This window comes from Acomys russatus, chromosome 27 (genome assembly GCF_903995435.1).
Source record: "Acomys russatus chromosome 27, mAcoRus1.1, whole genome shotgun sequence".
Classification (NCBI taxonomy): Eukaryota; Metazoa; Chordata; class Mammalia; order Rodentia; family Muridae; genus Acomys; species Acomys russatus.
Window position 1 is genome coordinate 10,569,281 of NC_067163.1, and position 20,063 is coordinate 10,589,343.

Consider the following 20,063-nt stretch of genomic DNA (forward strand, 5'->3'; position numbering starts at 1 on the left):
TTTTACTCAGAATCTACCCCGCCACCCTTAGTAATCTGGCCCGCATTTGAAAGCTGGTTCATCTGAGGAGGACATTGTGGAACCGAAAAATGAAAATCAATGGCAGATTTCATCTGAATATTTAAGATCGGCCTCATGCTATCCCAGGAGCTCATTAGAGAGCCCATACAACAGTGGTGCTTATATCTGATGTTGAAATAATAATACCAAAACTGAATGGGTATTTGCTTCCCAGGAAAACTTGAAATTATTATTGTAATAATTAGTTACAGCATTAGTTGCTTTATTATCTGCAGCCCACGGAGAAGCTCAGTTCCCAGCAGGTTCAGGCTCATCGTTTAGATCAGTGGTTCTCAATGTGTGGGTCATGATCCCTCTGACAAACCTCTATCTCCAGAAAAATATCTCATTCATGACATTGCAAAATTACAATTTCAAAGTAACAGTGAGAATAATTTTATGGTGGGGGTCACCACAACATGAGGACTTGTATGTTAAAGGGTTGCCACATTATGAAGGTGTGAGAACCAGTGCCTAATGCTGGCAAGGCATGAATCTTGAAACCTCTCTGGAAACCTGACACAGTCTGCACAGAAAAAATATTCCCTGACAGGAGGGTCACACTACAGCGTGAGAGATGGGCTGAGTAGATGGATCTAACCAGCTTAGAATTTCAAGCTCTGGATCCAAGGATGCACAATCTTCATTATATACAATGTGACACACAATAAATAACAGTTATTAAGAAACAGCCCTATCATCTTCTAAGGGGTATCAAATCAGAACAACACAGGTAACTTCATTTAGGGAGGTTAGAGCTGGGAGGTGCAGTATTTCAGGGTGCCAGAGACCCACTGAGCCGCATGGCCTGAGCCCATAGAAATGAACTGGAGTGGTAAACACACATATTGGAGAAATATCATATTGTACAAATTACTTATTCTCCTAACCAGTCCTCTACGAAATTGTGTGACTGTTCATAGGAGGAAAATTAGATAACCATGGCTTAGAGAGAAAGTTTAGGTGATGATATCAAAACATTGAGGAGTGATGTCACATCACGGAAGACTGACTTGGGAAATGAGGATCATAGCTGCGACAACATACCCTAGAAAGGTCATGTGTTCCCTGACAGGGACTGGCTCAACAGTGTCAACTTAAATGTACTTGTTAATGTTGTGTTGTTATTGTGTTTGTTTCCTGGATAAGGAACCACATAGGAAAGAGGTGTGACCACCCAAACAGGTATTCTGGTGTGTGTGTGTGTGTGTGTGTGTGTGTGTGGTGTGTGATATGTGGTGGTGTGTGTTTGATATGTGTGTGGTGTGTGGTATGTGGTTTGGTGTGGTGTGTGTGTATGTATGTGGTATATGGTAATGGTGTGTGTGTGTGTGTGTGTGTGATATGTGTGTGGTATGTGGTGTGGTGTGTGTGTGGGGTATGTGGTATGTGTGGTGTGTGTGTGTGTGTAAGTGTATGTGTGTGGTGTGTGGTATTTGTGGTGTGTGCGTGTGTGTAAGTATATGTGTATGGTATGTGGTATTTGTGGTGTGTGTGTGTGTGTGTATAAGTGTATGTGTGTGGTATGTGGTATTTGTGATGTGTGTGTGTGTGTGAGTGTGTGTGTGTGTATGCAGTATATAAAGCATGTATTTCAGAGATGTTCTTATTCACACATGTGTAATCAGAGGGCAACATCACGTGTCCTGCTCCATCACTATCACTTTATTCCCTTAAGGCAGGGTCTCTCGTTAAACCTGGAGCTAGGTTGGAGCCAGCAAGCCCTGGAGGGCCTTGTGGCTCTATCCATAACAGCTCTTGGGCTACAGGAACATGTGGCTACCTCCAGATATTTGCATGGGCCCTGAAATTTTAAAAGGACACCCAGGTATACCAGAGCAAAAGCACTTTCTCCTAATCTATTTTCCTGGTCTGGTATTTGGAAATAACACCCAATCTCTATAAGGGAGATTCTGTTTGAATACTTGCAATTTAAATAATTCACAGAAAACTTGCTTTTCAATAAATTAAGACTATCTGACAGATATTTCACAAGAAAAGCAAGAAATTCCACTAGGAATTCAGTGAGGAGCAGAAAGACCTATAGTCCCTGTGTGGTCTCCCACTGGTCCCAGTTTAGGAACAGAGGTGTTTTTGTTTTTGTTTTTGTTTTTGTTTTTTTTGTCAGTCCTCAGTCCTTTGTCGGAGAGTGGTAAGGTAAGCTGCATTTTATTCCCAGCTACCCCTATTCAACAAATTATATAAAAGCTTATATTTCAAATTGTTGTTTATAAAATGAATTGTCGGATTATCAATTTTAGTGAAGCTCTGATATGTATTTCACCCCAGCAGAAAGGTACAGAAAGTGAACTGCTACCATGAAATTTCTGGCACAGTTAGAGGGTGTGAATTAGGCAATCTACCCAGAGGGAGAAAATGGTATGGAGGAGTATTGAGACGATCTGGTACCAGAGGGAGAAAATGGTAGGGAGGAGTATTGAGAAGAGCCGGTACTAGTGGAACTAGCATGTAAATACTTCCCTGGGCTGTTTCTTGGACCTTAGAACTGGAGTCATGTGAAAATAGAATTTACTGGAAAGACCTCTCATCTTCACAGCATGAACTTTTGCCTGAGTTAATAATATATCTTGAGGTCATTTTAAACTATGTGCTCAATCCATTTCCCTACTGCATGTCTGCTCTGTTTAAGAAAAAAAATATATATATATATATGCATCCTCAATTAAGTCCTAGATTTCCCATGTAGTCAGCTTTTACAAGTCAATTCATGTGCATCTTAAATTGTGTGATTTTCCATGCCGCCTGACCCAGAACCCAGCATATTCTCTCTCTCTCTCTCTCTCTCTCTCTCTCTCTCTCTCTCTCTCTCTCTCTCTCTCTCTCTCTCTCTCCTCCTCCCTCTCTCTCTCTCTCTCTTCTCCCTCTCCTCTCTCTCTCCTCTCCTCTCTCTCTCTCTCTCTCTGCCCCGTCCCTCCCTCTCCCCTCTCTCCCTCTCTCTCCTCCCCTCCCCTCCTTCCTCTCTCCCTCACTGTGTGTGTGTGTGTATGTGTGTGTGTTGTTGTTTTGTTGATAATCATTTGCCAACAGTACCCAACAGGTTTAAACCAAAACCTAAAGAAAACAAATGTCTACCATAAATGCTGAAGGCAATGTGTGTGGATATAGCAACATTGTGTGTGTACGTATACATTTATGCATGTATGTATGTGATATGTATCTGACACTTGCTAAAATTAGTCCATGGCTTTATAGTTGATCATATTAAAAAGGAAATATAAGGAGGAGTTCACTGTGACACCACCTCTGAAAAGCTGGGCTAAGCCTGAAATCATTTCTAGGTGATTCCCCGGGTATCCACTGGGACCCAAAACTACTAAGTGAATTTTTGGGTCCTGCCCGGGCATAAGCATATGGCTTCGTCTCTTACTGGTGTAAAGCTATACTGAGGCAGGGCCTTGATATGTTTAAATGCAGAAATATGCAGTTTGTCACTGTTCCTCTTTAAACATATTGTGTTACTGGTCATGACAATGCAGTTTAAACTTCTCCAGGGCCCACTTTTCTCATCTGTGAACTAGGTATAATAACTTCTGCTGGGGCTGTGCCGACACAGCTTGCTCCTGCCAGGCGCACAGGAAATGCTCTGTAAATATGATCATTCAGTATTAACTGTTAGAAAACTACACTACTCAAAGCGTAGACTAAGAACTGCAATAAAACATTGAGTATATTCTTAGATAAGTTGCTAATGTGTAGATGCCATGAAAAATGTCAGCTATATTTTCATAAATATGTGTGCTTCTCCATAATATTTATTTTGCTTACTTCCATAAAAACCACAGTACATATACTGTCCAATATAGATTTGTGGTAGTAAACTTTTTGCATTCAAATTTTTTTCTTTTGGCTTTTTTGAGGAAAGTCTCTCCAGATGCCTCAGGCTAGCCAGAAATTCACTAATTAGCCAAACCGAGTGATTCCCCTGTCTCAGAACATGTGTTCTGGGATTACAAGTGTGCACCTTCCTGACAAACCTTGAATTAAACTTTGGAATATAATATATAATAGAAAAAAATCATATTTTCAGTCAGGGTGGGACATTGGATCATTGCTATTTGAGCTCCTATAAACCCCGTCAGTGAGGCCTCACTTTTCCAATAAAACACTTTGATGTGGCCAGATTGCTAGCACAAGATAGGTCATGGTCACGGAAAAAGGAGGTATAAAGAACTTAGGCACAGGACACGAGAGTTCCAACCAATACAGCGAAATCTCATGCAAGTCCTAGATGGACCTATTCATAGAAATGGGCTCAGTAGAACAGCTAGAAAATTACAAATACAATGTGCCCATTCCTTAGCAGTCGGATGCTTTGGTTTGGGTCAATGACCCTATGGTTGTAAGATGTTATGTGATGGTTACTAACGATCATCAGCTGGCTGGCACTGAGATCTAGCTGAAGCAAACACCCTTGGGAGTGTTTTCCTCCATGGCTTTTCCAGAGAAATTTAACCGAGGAAGGGAGGACTATCCTAAATGTGGACAGCACCATTCCCTGGTGTCTGCGAGTGAATAAAACAAGAAAAGTGAGTAGAATACTAACACCCCTCTCTCTGCTTCATGGCTGTGGCCTCTGTGCAATCTGCTGCTTCACATTCCCCTCCCTGCCATGGCCTCCTTGCCTGAGCTGCACTGTCAAAAACAAACAAACAAACAAACAAACAAAAACAAAAACAAAAAACTTTCCTTCCTTAAGTTCTTTGGTCAGATACTTTGTCCCAGCCACAAGAAAAGTAACTAATGTGGAATGCTTACAAGACACCAGGTTGAGAGCAGGCAGCATTCCATGCTATATTGTGAATTGTCTGTAATATGAAATTTCAAATAAGCAGTTGCAATACTCTAGTACTGTAGGCAGGAGTGGGTGGAGACCTCTTTGGGTTTGGGGCAGGAGAGGAGAAGGGTTCGTTGCAGGAAACCTGCTGCTCACTGGAGCTCTGTAACCTTCTTCATTAGAAATTAAACATGCACCAAGTCAATTATCAATTAAGTGACAAGTTGGATAAACATTGTAGGCATTAATTGACCCTTCAAGGGTTCTTTGAAGCTCACTAGGCTGTTCCAGTTTCTTTGAAGTCTTGTTTTGGCTTCAGCCAGCTACTGATTAGATTGATTTAGTAGTGAAATTGTGCTGGGTTAATGGGAACAAAATAGAGTATACAGGGTGTTGTTTTTTCCATGGAGAGGAAATCATGGCCAGGGCAGAGCAGGAGAAGGGTACTTGGTTAGCTACCTACTGAGCCTTACTATGACATCACAAAACAGCAAACTAGACAATGGCTCTCCCACACAAATGGAGGAAAGGTTTTTGGAGGGAGATTCCATAGTGTTTTCTCTGCACATTTCCTATGGTATTCTTCATCTATACACTCCCCTAATCATCTTGTTAACTTTGTAAACATTGGCCATCATGGAACAGCCACATGCAGTCAGATAGCTGTGTAACCATACAGGCAGACAACTGAGAGTGCAGAGAAGTGACACTCTTAAGTGGAGATGTGGGCCAGGGCTAAGGCTGGGGGGTGTGAGGGAAGGGAGAATGGTGGAAGGACTTCTGGCCCTGCCCAGGAAGACCTGCTAAGGCTTCTGGATTCTTCCTTGGCAGCCCGATGTAGATACAATCAGCTCAGGGCAGGGCAAAGTCTCCTTGCTTGTCCTTGCTCCTCCCTCGCAGTCATGTGCAGAGCAAACATTCCCAGACACATGAGGAGAACACATGTCATCTGGTCAGCTCTATATCAAGAAAACACAACCCTCACCCTTCAACCCTATGTAGCTGACTAACTCAGAAATAACATCAGCTTTCATTCTTCATATTTTTAAAGTCATAAAATATACCATCCTATCACTTCAGGAGGATAAAATCAGACAGTTTTTCTGCTTTTAAAAATATCTTCTTGAAATTTTATTTTTTATTAGATGCATTTATTTTATGTGTATGAACATGTAGGTGCACATATGTGTTCAGTGCCTATAGATGTAAGAAGAGGGCATCACATCATGTCTCTTAGGGCTGAAGTTGTGATGGTTGTGATCCACTGTGTAGGTGCTGAGTACTAAAGCTGGGAATCTCTTTAAGAGCAACAAGTGCTCTTAACCACTGAGCTATCTTTCTATCCCATTATTTAAAATTACAATAAAAGCCATAGTTACTAGAGCCTGTTGCAAGTCAACTAAAAAATAGTAGCTCTGTTCTTAAATACTAGTCGGAAGCCTATCTGACTACATGAAAACCTAAAATAATAATAAATAATAATAATAATAATAATAATAATAATAATAATAATAATAATAAAAAATCAGCCTTGCTCAGCATGCATATAGGTGGTAAGGTTTAAACCCCCTCATTTAATAGGTATAAGAGTTTGGCGAATGAGATTCACTTTGTTGAGGCTGCCTCTACTGTAGTCATGGCAACTTGGAGCAAAAAAATTATAGCAGAGTTGGTAATTTCATTCGACATGTAATGAAAATAAAGCTAATCCCATTATTATTCTCAACAATTTTCCATTGAGTTTCCTCTTACTATGCCCTTGCTTGTTCGTCCTGTCTTTAAAAACAGATTATTGGAAAACTGCACATGTGCGCCCTCTGTGCACTTACAGCCATTAGCACCATCCTCCTGCCTCTGAGGCATAAACTTGTTTTGGAGAAGAGGCCAAGTTCATCCTCCTCTCTACTTTTCTTGCAATCCTGGAATGGATAAATCTTCTAAATATACCAATTTGTGCCATTAAACATTTCAGAGACTGTCACTAAAATTATAGTAAAATAATAGTCTTTTAAAAGATAGGCCAGATAATACACATTTGTATAAACCTTGAAAGCATGTTCCCAATTATTCTATTTTAAATTTGAAGTGTGTTCATGTGGGCTTGATGGTTATTTAAGAAAACCATCTTTTTTCTTTTCAGCTTCCACTGAAGATTAACGGCTTGATGTGAGCTCCATTTAAAGTAACACTCCATATGGACACGTCAAGACAATTCCCTCTGTAATTACAATAAGTACTGAATGTCACCAAAGTAAAATAAATAAGAAAGCCCTCTGCCCTCTCTCATGCAGTATACAATGGTACGTGGTTCTTCAGTGAGTCTGTCTCCTCAGCAGCAGCAGCAGCCTCTGCAAGGCACAAGGAGACCATGCAGCTGAATAGAGGTGCATCGCAGGAAGGACACTGATGCTCCCCCAGTGCTGTGTAGCTGGAAGCCAGGGCATGGGGGTGCAGAGTATGGTGGGACTAGACCCTAAGCTTAAGGCTGTCACCTGGGGCCCTGCCCTCTGTTGTCCTTCCTGTGTTCCAGCTTCTTGTTCACATAACAGATACAGGTGCTAAGAGTCCATAAGGGTAAAACCATCCTTCGGGGAGCTTGCATTTCCAACAAATGGAGTCCCATAAGTCATCATTATGAGGGGCAGGAATGCAATTTCAGGGGTGTGTTTGTTTGTTTGCTAGCTTTTTTTTTTCATAATACAGCCTACAAAGGCCATTCATGGGAATAGGCTGGGACAATAGGCATCATGGTTTATAGTTCAGGAGCTTGCAGGGACAAAGTCTATCTAATAACTTTCCCTCCAGATCTATGGAGATCTTGGAGCTGGGGGAAGATTCCCCATTCGAATCACAGCAATTGAGGCTGTCTCCAAAGCTGGAAGATTTCTTCACGATCAACAATTTTCTCCATTATTGCTTATTGCTCATTGGTTGGGGTACCTGCACTGGGGAATGAAGGGGACGGGAGGGAAGAGGGAGGTACAGGGGCAGAGAAGAAAAGGTCCAGGAGAAGAAAACCCTTCTGTGATGAATAAGGAAGTGAATAAACAGCATAGGAGAGAAGAGAAATGAAGTGGAAGGGAAGAGAGGACGGGGAAGGGGGAGGGGAGAGGATGAGGGGGTCTGGGGATGGCAATGAAGGGAGAGAATTCATCAGTGAAGAATAAAGAAATAATTAAAGAGGAGAGAAAATGAAGATGGGGTGAGGAAATGGGAGAGGACCAAGTAGAATGAATAAGGAAATGAGGAAACTAGACTACAGGATATCCTCTGCCCTCTGAGCAGAGCCCAGTGGTGGCATTTTGTCCTCTCAGTGACACTTGCACAGGAAGGAGTTGCTCCCTCTCTGTGGTCATGATCATCTCCCTGGCAACTTCCTTGGCTTCACTTTTTTTTTTTATTTCAGTCACTGATACTGTCTCCTGACCTCCCATGCTCTCTCTGTACATCAACTTTGTTGAGCAAAACCCACCACTACACTCTGTAAACACTAAGTTCATCCTTGTTTTCCATCTCTCCTCCACTCTGACACCTTAGAGCAAGGCCATCTGTCAACACTCAACATGTCCAGGTTCTCACACACTTAAAGTTAACCAAGTAACTCTATGACTCATTTACCACATACTTTCCAGTTTTCAAGCACTTTATGTGGTTATAAAGTAGTTTTCCAAAAAAAATTATACAGTTAAAAAGTTAGATGGGTTTTGGTGACCAGTTTCTCCAACAGTGATTGGTAGAACTTAGGCATATGATTAATGATTTTGTCTTATGAACTTAAAAGGCAGTTAAATATGGCTTCTCAGGGCCTGGTACAAGGCAAGAGTGGTGATGAGACTCAGCATGAAAAATAGGTCACCACTGGGTTTTCAGTCAGTGTCTGCGCTCATAGTTCTGATGTTGAGTAGCAGGACATACATAAGAATCTGAGCAAATACGAGAAGTCAAAGAAAAATGGTTGATGTCAAAGTCCTACTAAAGATGAATAAAATGGTACAGCTTATGACAATGGCTGTGGCGTTTGCTTAAATCAGCACACAGTGACAGGTTTCTCAAAGGCATATGTACATAGTCTGGGTTAAAAGTCATGTCATTCTTGCCCCACCTGTCCCCTTGTGTCCCTCCATGCCTCCCTCCACATTCCCTTCTTTCCATCACATGTTCTAGTACCTTCCTAATACCTTTCTTAAAAGCCTTTGAGTCCCATCATAGCCCTCTTTCTAGTCTTCTGACCTTTGAATTTACACACACACAGACACACACACACACATTAATATTCATCTTACTATTTTATGTGTATGAGCATTTTTCCGGAATGGATGTCCTAAACCTGGATTACTTCAATGAATGTGTTTTTCCAGGTCCAGCAATTTTCTACAAATTTCATTTTTCCTCACAGCTGAATAAAATTTACCATGTTTATATATAGCATTTTCATTATTCATTTTTTAATTCATTCAATATCTGTCAATGGTCATTTAGGTTGATTACATTTCCTTTGTCCTACAGATAAATCTACAATAAACATGGATGTTCAAATGACTTCTGTAAGATGCAAAGTTCTTTATGTGTATGCCCAGGAATCATAATCTGTGTTCTAATGAAGTTCTATTTTTATCTTTACTTCTATAATTGGAATAATAACTTAACATGAGAGAAATAAGACTCAGGGGAAAAAAAGTACTTATCCATTTTTGTGAACATGGGGCTTCTAGTTTTGCAGAACAAAGATCAGCTCTATGTTAAGGATTGCCATAAAAGAGGATCTTGTTATAGCAGATTTCACATTTAGCATTGCCATTCTTTAATCTCTCAACTAAAGTCAAAACTGAAAGCATAGAAATAGTTTAACACTTCCTCTACCCACGCTTCTGCCTGTACAAACAGGGCCAATTATTTCTGTGATTGTATATTTTCAAATTATCTCATGGCTCAAGACCCAACCTGGACAACTGAAGGAACTTTAGAGCGCCAAAATAACTTAAGTAATTAAGGTAAAAGAATGTCCAACTAGAAACAAGTAGCCCAACGATAATGAAACAGGAACCACACCCTCTTATATCCATCTGTTTAATTTTCATTTTTAAGCTCTACTCATGAACACAGCAAAGGTGACTCTGTTTCAGGCACTCCTGCACAGCAGCCAATTATAACTCATCAAAACAGTGATCCTCCATCTGCTCTCAGGCACACATCCAATAACTGACCTCCAATTGGTCAGCCTTGGTCACACATCAGGGTAGAGTCTGCAGTAACTCTGAGATATCCCCACACAGGTGGCTCTGCACTGTGTGCACCTTTTCACAGAGGAACCGGAAGCGATCATGCTCCCACAGTCAAGTTCAGCGCCATTTTGCAAGAAGAGCGAAAAGAAACCTCAAAGTCTAAGAACATCTGCTCAAACTGAGTCAGTGCTAGATGAAAGCAAAAGCCATAGGGCCCCCTCTAAGCTCTTCCTGGGTCGATTTGACTGTAATGTGAGAGAAAGACAGGAAATTCAAACGATACATGCGTTGTCTGGCTTCAAATACCAGTACAGAGACATCTCAGACACTGGAACCGGATACAACAAAGTACCAAGGAAAAAGTACCATACTCAAAATTTCCAGTAACTCTCCACTGACAGCAAGTGGCAGATCCTCTTTCTCCTGGAAAGAGGTGAAGACTCCCAAGAGATCACACGACATCTCAAAACTCACCATATGGATGGTGCTTCTGTCCCGCTGATCTCTAAGAAGTCGTATCCTTCTTCTAGCTGGAAGTCAGTGAAGACAAGAGCAATGGTGTCCCCAGGCTCGGCCAGGATGGTCCACGTGCAGTCGGCATTGTTCTCGTACTCTGAGGGGAAGTGAGGACTCGATATGGAACCACTGGTTCCCCTTAGGGTTCCCCCGCAGGCTCCCTCAGCTGCAGAGGCAGAAACGAAAAGGCAACTCAGTCTCAGAACCCTGTCACAAATAAGCATGCTCAGAAATGCCCCTATTGACCAGCCACAAATTGTTTCTGAATTCAGAATGAATATGTTCTAAAAAGCTCTTTTCTAGGTAATTAATTTAGTTGGTGTACAAAAAGTCAAATGTTAAATTACATTATCCACCTGATGTCATAATGGGAAAAAGAAGAAAACTGACAAGAAACTTGATTTAATACATAAATAAATACATAAATATGCCCTTAAATGCAATTAAACTCTTTAAACAGTTTATACAATAGTAAGTATACAGACCTTTATGCTTACTATTCACTGTGTATATAACTGTGCAATACTTCAACACTTCTAACTATTACTATAAAATATCAGGTTTTATGCATGAACACATCATATAAATAAATGATCATCAATAAACAACATAACTTTACTTAATATTAAGAACTTATTTTTCCTCTACAGTTTCTTTGTATGCTTCCAAAATTAATTGTTTCAATGCAAAACCAGCTGCAAAAACAGAAATACCAGTTTCATTACAATCCAACATCATAGCCAGGCATGGTGGCGCATACCTTTAATGCCAGTTCTTGGGAGGCAGAGGCAGGTGGATTGCTGTGACACCAGCCTGGTCTACAAAAGTAAGTCCAGTACAGCCATGGCTACACAGAGAAACCCTGTCTCAGAAAAAAATTCAAAATCATAGTTGAATCTTTGAAATATGTTTAATTAAATACAATTTTTGAGATGTACCTTCCTCTAATAATTCTAATTATTGACAGGTCATCTCTCTCCCAAAGTTTTAGAAGGGAAATTGCTGGTGTTTAATTCTCTTAATATTCTCTTATGGTGATCTACAAACTGCAGCAGATGTCTAAACTAGAATACTGCAGAATAAACTTCATTGAATTCTTCTGGTAAAAACCTCAGTAACCAGAGGTGATCTGTAGGCTGTCTGGGGAGGGACCATGTAGCACCATGCCCACCACATGCCTGTCTGCTGAAGCTGAGGACAGGGGCCCAGCACCCACCTGCAGCCCTCATGGACCATCCTCCATCTAGGAAGCATGAAGTACTTTATACTAAGCAAATTATAAGGCATCTGCTGTTTGAAATTTAGAGATAACCATGAGTTTATAACATTGCAGTTTATAAGTAAAGACATTTGAAGTTCAGAAAAATGTTAGGGATATATATATATACACACACATATATGTCTGTGTGTGTATGTATATGTATACATGTATATATACATGCACACATGATCCCTCAAGATCAATGAAATTTTGGGGAACAATATTCTTGGAATTTTGCTCTAATTACAATTGAAAATTAACTTTACCTTACATTCATGGACAAAATAGATATGGCAAAGCAATAAATCATGTTCCTCTCTTTTCACCCTATGTGTGTAAATAAGGATGCCACAACATTGCATTTCCATTAAATGAGGCATGAAAAGAAATTAGTAACAACTCATAGCTAATTTTCATGGTATATATCAATGATCCACATTTCTTGGATTCTTTTCACTGCCCAGGAATATTCATATGTTTAAAAATCTACCAGGCCTTGGCAGCCACTCCTGTAAGTCTGCTCTGAAGCACATGAGTTAGGACGCAGCCTTGCCTTATTCTCCTCTATATTCTATAAAAGCCAAGGCCAAGGCCAGCTACCAACACTTCAGGACCGAGGACAGCTCCAGGTCTCTGCTCCTGAGAACAATTGGCCAGTGAAATCAAGGTGAACACTTTTTGATGGGCTGAGGCTGAGTGCAGAAGGAATCTATAACTCCGCATGCCCCCCCAAGCTACATGTATAATTGTTTGTTCTTAATGCACCAGATAAAAAAGTAAATTAAATTCTAGAAAAGCATGGGTGAAGTTGAGACTTAACTCTAGGTTCTAAATCTTAGCATCATTGGTGTTTGGGCCCAAAGTCATATTTGTCATGGATGGCTCCACCCTGCTTGCAGGAAGCTTGCTATCATCGGAGGTCCTGAAGAATAGTTGATATGACGTGGCTCATTTGTAATAAGTGCTCATTCCAGCAACACCCACACAGGATTTTTGTGGACCCTGCTGTGTTTGCTACACTCTTCGTGAGTTTAACTCATGCTATCACCAGTTTTGTTTGGAGACATAGACTTGCAACTATGTGACATAATACCCCATTAAAATGGTACAGTAGCTATGAGTCAAGAATCACTATGGGTTAAGAGATGTTTGACTTATTTATAATTATTATAATATCATCCATGGACTTTTCAAATGATCTGTTTACATAAAGCAATTTGATTTGAGAAAATACAATATTATTTGAAAACTGCCTCATTTTGATATACTTTAAACAATTGTTTTGCATAAAAATAAATCAAAACTGTAAGTGAATAGAATAAGGAAATAACTATCAAATTTTTCTAAGCTAAACTATCTTTTTGATCTAGAAAGACATGCTAATCAGCTTAGATTTTAGAGTCCTGTGGTGTGTAGCCCTTGCTAACTCATTTCTAGCTCTGAGAAGTGCAGGTGAGGCAAATAAAAGTTAAATTCCTTCACATTAATTATTCAGGCAGAGATATGTCGCTAGGCTGAAGTGTGTTACAAGTGTAGTCCGGACATCTAAGAAAAAAAATCAGCTCTATGTGGAAATATGCTATGTTTTAGTAAACATTTTACCTATAATTATCATAAGCGAGACACAAAACATTAAAGGTGATAATTAAAAAAGAACTAAATTATTCTTGTCAATATTTAGATACAAATTAATGTACCAGAGTTTTCTTTCACCCCTCAAAGGCTGATAAACAATAAAACCACCATCAGTATTTTAAGGTTTTAATAATAGTAATTTGTTATCATTATAGAAATTTCTATTTTGAATGTAGAAAATATGGGAGTCTAATTAAATAAATCTTATTTAAAACCCACCCTTTCTTTCTTACAAAAAAGATCAAATTAGCATCAAATTTGCTTGAATAATATTTTGCTATGTAATTTAGTATGCAACACATATATTTTAAATGAATGATGGACTAACATTAATTATTTAATTTAGCTTTTCACAAGCCATCACCTGTATATTTCCATTTGGAAGTGTGACAGCAAAGCCAATAGCATGGGCATGGTTGCCATACAAGATTTCTCAAATGAAAATTAAATTTTAGATCTGTTCTCTGTTGACTTCTTATAACATCTTTTATTTTAAGAAAAGGTTGCCTGGTGGTGGTGGTGCTCACCTTTAATCCCAGCACTCAGGATGCAGAAGCAGGCAGATCTTTGAGTTTGGGGCCAGCCTGGTCTACCAAGTGAGTTTCAGGACAGCCAAGGCTAAGCAGAGAAAACTTTGTCTTGAAAAACAAAACAACAACAAAACAGAACAGGACATAGAAGAAAATAAAAGAAAAGGTTGACTAACTAAATTAAGTCTGAATTCAGACTTGACTTTCGATGAAGACAGTTAATGCTCAAAGAGGAAAATACTCCAGTCTCCAGTGAGAAGTCCTCCAAACGGTTATCGTATCCAAAATAGGCTCTAAACATGTGCACAACAGCAATACACACTGAATCAGCACAGTAGATCATTTGATTATATATCATGTATGAATATGTGTAATAATAATAATATCAATAATGGCTAAAGAAGTTATTGACTTGATAGGGAGTGGAGTTGGAGAGGGCAAGGGAGGGAAAATGGTATAAATACAATACTCACTTATGAAATTCTCAAAACATTAAGGGTTCATAAAACTTGAAGTCAGGGTCTCTAGGAGGGGGCTAAGTTGTTCCACATATGTTGTTGACTGTTTGGGGTAGTGTCCTACTTTCTCACTGCTCCTCTCTGGTTTACTATGCAACAGGAGCACCCTATACCTGTTCATGTCTTATTGTGAGGGTTTAATGAGAAGCAATGGTGAAGCATACATTGATGATTAGGCAAATACTCACTACTCAGTGTGAACAGGGTTTTTTTTATTTGTCTCAGTGAAGGTGGCCACATGATAATGACTCCTTACAAGTATGCTGAGCCCTATGCTGACTAGCTTTCAGGGTCATTTGGGAAGAAGGATCTTAATAGAAAAACATGGCACTCACTATAGGATTGTCCTCTAGGCAAGTCTGTAGAGCATTTTCTTAACTAATGACTTATTTGGTTTGGTCCATCTCACTGTAGGTAATGGTACCTCTGGGCTGGTGATTCTGGATGCCATAAGAAAGCAGGCTGAGCTAGCCAGCTGACTGATGCCCCACCTTTGCCCTCACTCCATGATGTTGTCATTCTAAGCAACACTGAAAGATTATTCAGGCTTAGGTCGGAAAGAAAGTCATGTTTATTACCATAGGGACAAAACCCAACCCACCAAAGAAAAACAAAGCAGAACAACAACAACAAAAAACCCAAAAACAAAATAGTTGGAGAAGACCTGGAGGGATATGAATACTGGAGATCACTAACTGCAATATCCAGAGCAGAATTTGCTCATGGTAGCTGGGATATTTGTGATGCACTAATCCCATGGAGGCAGATAGGCACTCAAGGAGTTCTAACATTGGAAGCCACTGCCATCTGAGCTCTCTCCTCTCACCCTCAGTGACTATAACACCGGGATCAAGGCAGTGCGGCACAGAAGCATGCCACGAGCCTAGTCCTTCCTGCAGGACAGAGAGAGCACCCTTCTAGTCTAGCTGATATGGGACCTGAGGCTCTCCAAGGAAATTGCCCATTCGAGATACGTTGACTAGTGTGGGATGATATTTTGCATCTTGAGGGCAACATTATTGCTACCAGGCATCCCATAATACCACTAGTCGTGGTGAATAGAATCTGTTTGGGCTTGTGTTTATTTTGTGATTGGATGCATGAGGATCCATGACTTGAGACCTAGCACAGTCTGTACCCAGGAAAAAATAAGTGAAAAAGCCATAAAGGATTGCATGCAACGGAATATAATGGCAATACCCCTCCCCTGTGTGTGTGTGTGTGTGTGTGTGTGTGTGTGTGTGTGTGTGTGTGTCCCTCTGAATTTGAAAGTGCAATTGGAAGTCAGAGGTCAAGTTGAAGTGTCATTCTTCGGGTGCTACCCACCTTGTTTTTTGAGACAACCTCTCTCACCTGTGTGGAACTCCTTCAGCCATCTAAGTTGCTGGCCAGTGAGCGCCAGAGATCTGCCTGCTGCCATATCCCCAGTGCTGGGATTAAAATGCTGCACTACTCAGCTTGCTATATATATTCTTGGATGAAACTCGGGTTCTCACACTTCACTGTGCCCTCTCCTTAGCCACACAAGATAGTATTCAATAAGATAGATTGAATAGTACTGCAGCAGAGCCAACATGCCAACCCTGGAGACAAGGTCAACTATGATTTAATACTGAGAGATAGTTCTCACACTTTTTTCCCATACTTGTTTCTTTCCATTTCAATAATAATTATGTTGGCATATATTATCCACTACACAAAAGGTGCACACAATTAAATCATTTAAACCCACAGTCATAGTTTAACGCTCAGCTTCTGAGATGACACGTGCTCTATGCAGTCTTGTTTGATGCTCAGCTTCTGAGATGACGACATGTGCTTTATGCAGTCTTGTTTAGCATCATCCACTCCTGACAGAAAACATCACCTCTTCTGACTTTTATAGCAGGACTCTGAAACACAGGCATGTCCAGAGTATTCCAGGATATATTGGCTCCAGGAAGGCAGGGCAGGTCTACCATGCTCTTCTGAAGCTCCAACTCTTCTTCTCCTTCATCTTCATCAGCTGAACATCTGCAGTTAGATGTCTGGACTGACAGTTCATACATCACTGGCAAGTGACATATGTTACTCTAGTCACATGGTACAAGGCTTATTAGTTACAGGGATCTTCATGATAAACTACTTTAAATAAGGCTGGGCAGCATCCATCACCCAGAAGATTTGATTAAGGCTTCTTGATACTATTCCTGGTCTTTATTTAATGGCATTTTTCTTCTCTATGAGAAAGAAAGTCTTCTAAGAGTCTCCACTCCCTTTAAATGGGTAGAGTAAGTGACCTCGGCAAAATATCAAAACAGCTTCTGTGTCCTGTATTCCCTTCAATTGTCTCTAGCAGCGACACTATGTTTTGGCATGTTTATGTGCATATTTATCTTAAACACACACGTTTAGACAAAGAGAAGCCAGGATAGACCTTCATTGAATAAACATAGTGTTCCTACCAATATTCTAATGGCTGTTTTTTTCTTGATGGCTTATAGATCATGTTTCCCAACAAAACAAACAGAACAACCACCACATGAAACTTCCTTTTTAAAATTATGCCAGAGAAGGTTGGAACAGAGGAAAATATGAAAAAATAAGGAAGTAAAGACTGGCCTTTAACCTCATCTTTGTTGAGTTTTGGACATAATACTGACAAATCAGACATCAGATCCATCATCACAAATTCCACAGTACAAACATAAGCATTGCCAACCTTGGTTGTTCTCTGAAATAGAATAAGTCCAGTCCCCAACACTGAGGCATCTCTAAGCCTATGTACATATCTCTTTCAATCTTTGTGGTGGTTTGAGTGGGAATGGCCCCCATAGACTAATGTGCTTGAACACTTGGTCCATAGAGAGTGGCACTATTAGGAGGTGTGGCCTTGTTAGAATGAGTATGGCTTTGTTGGGGGAAGTTTGTCACTGTGCGGCAGGCTTTGAGGTCTTATATATACTCAAGTCATGCTTACTGACAGTTTCTTTCTATTGTCTGGGGATCAAGATGTAGAACTCTCAGTTATCTCTCCAGCACCATGTCTGCCTGCACACCACCATGCTTCCTGCCATGATGATAATGGACTGAACCTCTAAAGTGTAAACCAAATAAATGTTTTCTTTTTAAGAGTTGCCTTGGTCATGGTGTCTTATCACAGCAACAAAACTCAAACTAAGACAACCTCTATGTCTACATGTATGCTACTGGTATAATTTCTCTGGGTCAGTCTGGCTTATATACAATCAATCAATGTAAATAGTTTTCACACCAGGAACGTAAGGATGAATCAACTTACACAAATATATAAACACAAATAGGTACATTAAAAAAAATCATGGACAGAATGTATGTAGGTGTGTGAACAGGTGAGAAGTCTTTGACAAACATGAACATCCTTGAATGATAAAAATCCATAAGGAAATTCAGAACATAAAGATTATACTTCAACATGTCTGTCATCAAAACTATCATCTATCTACCTATCTATATCTATATCTATATCTATATCTATATCTATATCTATGTATCTAACTACCAGCATCACAACAAACCATAAAAATGGAACATACTGCCTCCAAAACCATTGACAGGACCAGTTCTATTTGTGTTCACTATAGTGCTTAAAACGCCTTATGTCTATCTTTAGCCAAAACTGATTTCAAAGTAGATATCATTCTCTTCTTCTCAAACAGGCTTTAGCAGCTTCTCAGCAGATAAACAAGAACCACCATCACATAACTTCTTTGTTAACCTTGGACACACTTCTTGCCAGTTCTTATAAGTGAGCTACATCTGTGTTCAGAACCAACCATGAACCATTAGTTAAAGGCATCAGGACTCTTCATACAAGAAGTCCAGGAACAGGAGGCTCAACGTGGTGCTTAACACTTGTAATCCCAGTAGGCTGAGTCAGGGGAATCAGTGCTATTTAAAGACTAGCCTGGGCTATGGAGTAAGATCATACCTCAAAAAAAAAAAAAAATAGAAAAGAGAAATAATATTAACCAAGATGTGAAGTGTGAGTTGCTCAAAGTAGTATCCACTGGTTTACGTGTCTCTGATAACTTTTAATGTAGCTATCATATTTTACATAGAATATGTGATTATTGTAAAATATATACTAGATTTTAAAATTAATAACAAGAATATAAAATACTTCATCATTAATTAATATGGACTGTGAATTCTAGTGATAAATATTTGGATGATTTAGGTTAATACAATTTATCATTCAAATAAATGTCATCCATTTATTTGGATAAGGAACTCTTTCCCATGTCAGATTTCCTCCACATGTAAAGGAGTACATGGTCAGTGGGCAGGCCATTCCACACACTGAGGCAACTCCCTGCAGCCTGAGCAATATTGACATGAACAACTGAAGTTCCATTAGCCCACTGCCAAATGCTGAGTCTCTGTCTCTTTAACATTGGATGATACAGTTGCTATCAGTTCCCCTGATAAGGCACATCAGTCATGCTTGACTGGGACATGTTAAGTATCTCTCCCTAATTTGGAAACTATAATACAGAGTTTGTTGGCACATGTATTGTCTGTCTGTCTGTCTGTCTATCTATCTATCTATCTATCATCTATCTTTCTTTCTTTCTTTGTATCTATCTATCTATCTATCATTTATCTACCTACCTAGCCATGATCTATCAACCATTTATAAATCTGTATTGCCATATTTCCAATAGTTTCAAAATATTTATTTGTTTTTATATGTGTGTGAGAGAGAGAGAGTCTACATAAGAATATATGCTCTACAGATGTATACTACACAGAAGAGTCAGAGGCCCTGGAACTGGAGTTCCAGGCAGCTGTAGCCACCATGGGGATGCTGGGAACAAACCCAGGTCCTCTGTAAGAGCAGCCAGTGCTCTCCACAATAAACTGTCTCTCTACTCCACATCTCAGTAGCATTTTGTTCATAAAAAGTTCCTTTTATTCTGGCATCTCATGTGCTTCAGATCTCACATGAAAAAAATGGATGATACCAACCACTACTGAGCAGAAGCCAGGAATACTCTTGAGAAAATGAAGCAATGCTTTAAAATTCAGAGGAAATGGTACAAAACCTAAAGTTAAAATGTGAAATGGTAAAACTTCTGGAAGGAAACAGAGTAAACATTTCAAGACATTGATATTGGCCAAGATACTTGTGATATGATCTGCCGCCGCCGCACCCCCCCCCCCCCAAATCACAGGCAACGCCAACAAAAATTAACAGATGGGCTATCAAACTGTGGAGTATCAGCACAGTAAAGAGCAAAGTGAGACGTCTGGAAGAACGGGGGATGTTTCCATGACAGCATCCATGTCAGAGAGGAAAAAACAATCAGGGTACATAAACCACCAAATCACAGAGAATACTCACAATAATAACGATAAAACTGATACAGCTAATGGTGAGCTAGTGATTTCAATGGACATTTCTCATAGGAGACTACAACACTAGCCAGCATTTGAAAAATACAAATATTGACTTCAAGGGGGTGTCATTTCACCTCACTTAGAATAACAATTATCTAAAGACCG

General features: G+C 39.8%; 1 protein-coding gene across 1 annotated transcript in view; it reads right to left on the minus strand.

Annotated features, from left to right (window-relative positions):
- Nucleotides 1–20,063, minus strand: part of Csmd1 (CUB and Sushi multiple domains 1) — a 1,555,368-nt gene that overhangs the window by 714,789 nt on the left and 820,516 nt on the right. The window contains exon 5 of the mRNA XM_051170014.1: nt 10,552–10,759. Coding sequence (XP_051025971.1) covers nt 10,552–10,759 — 208 coding nt within the window. The remainder of the gene's footprint in view (nt 1–10,551; nt 10,760–20,063) is intronic.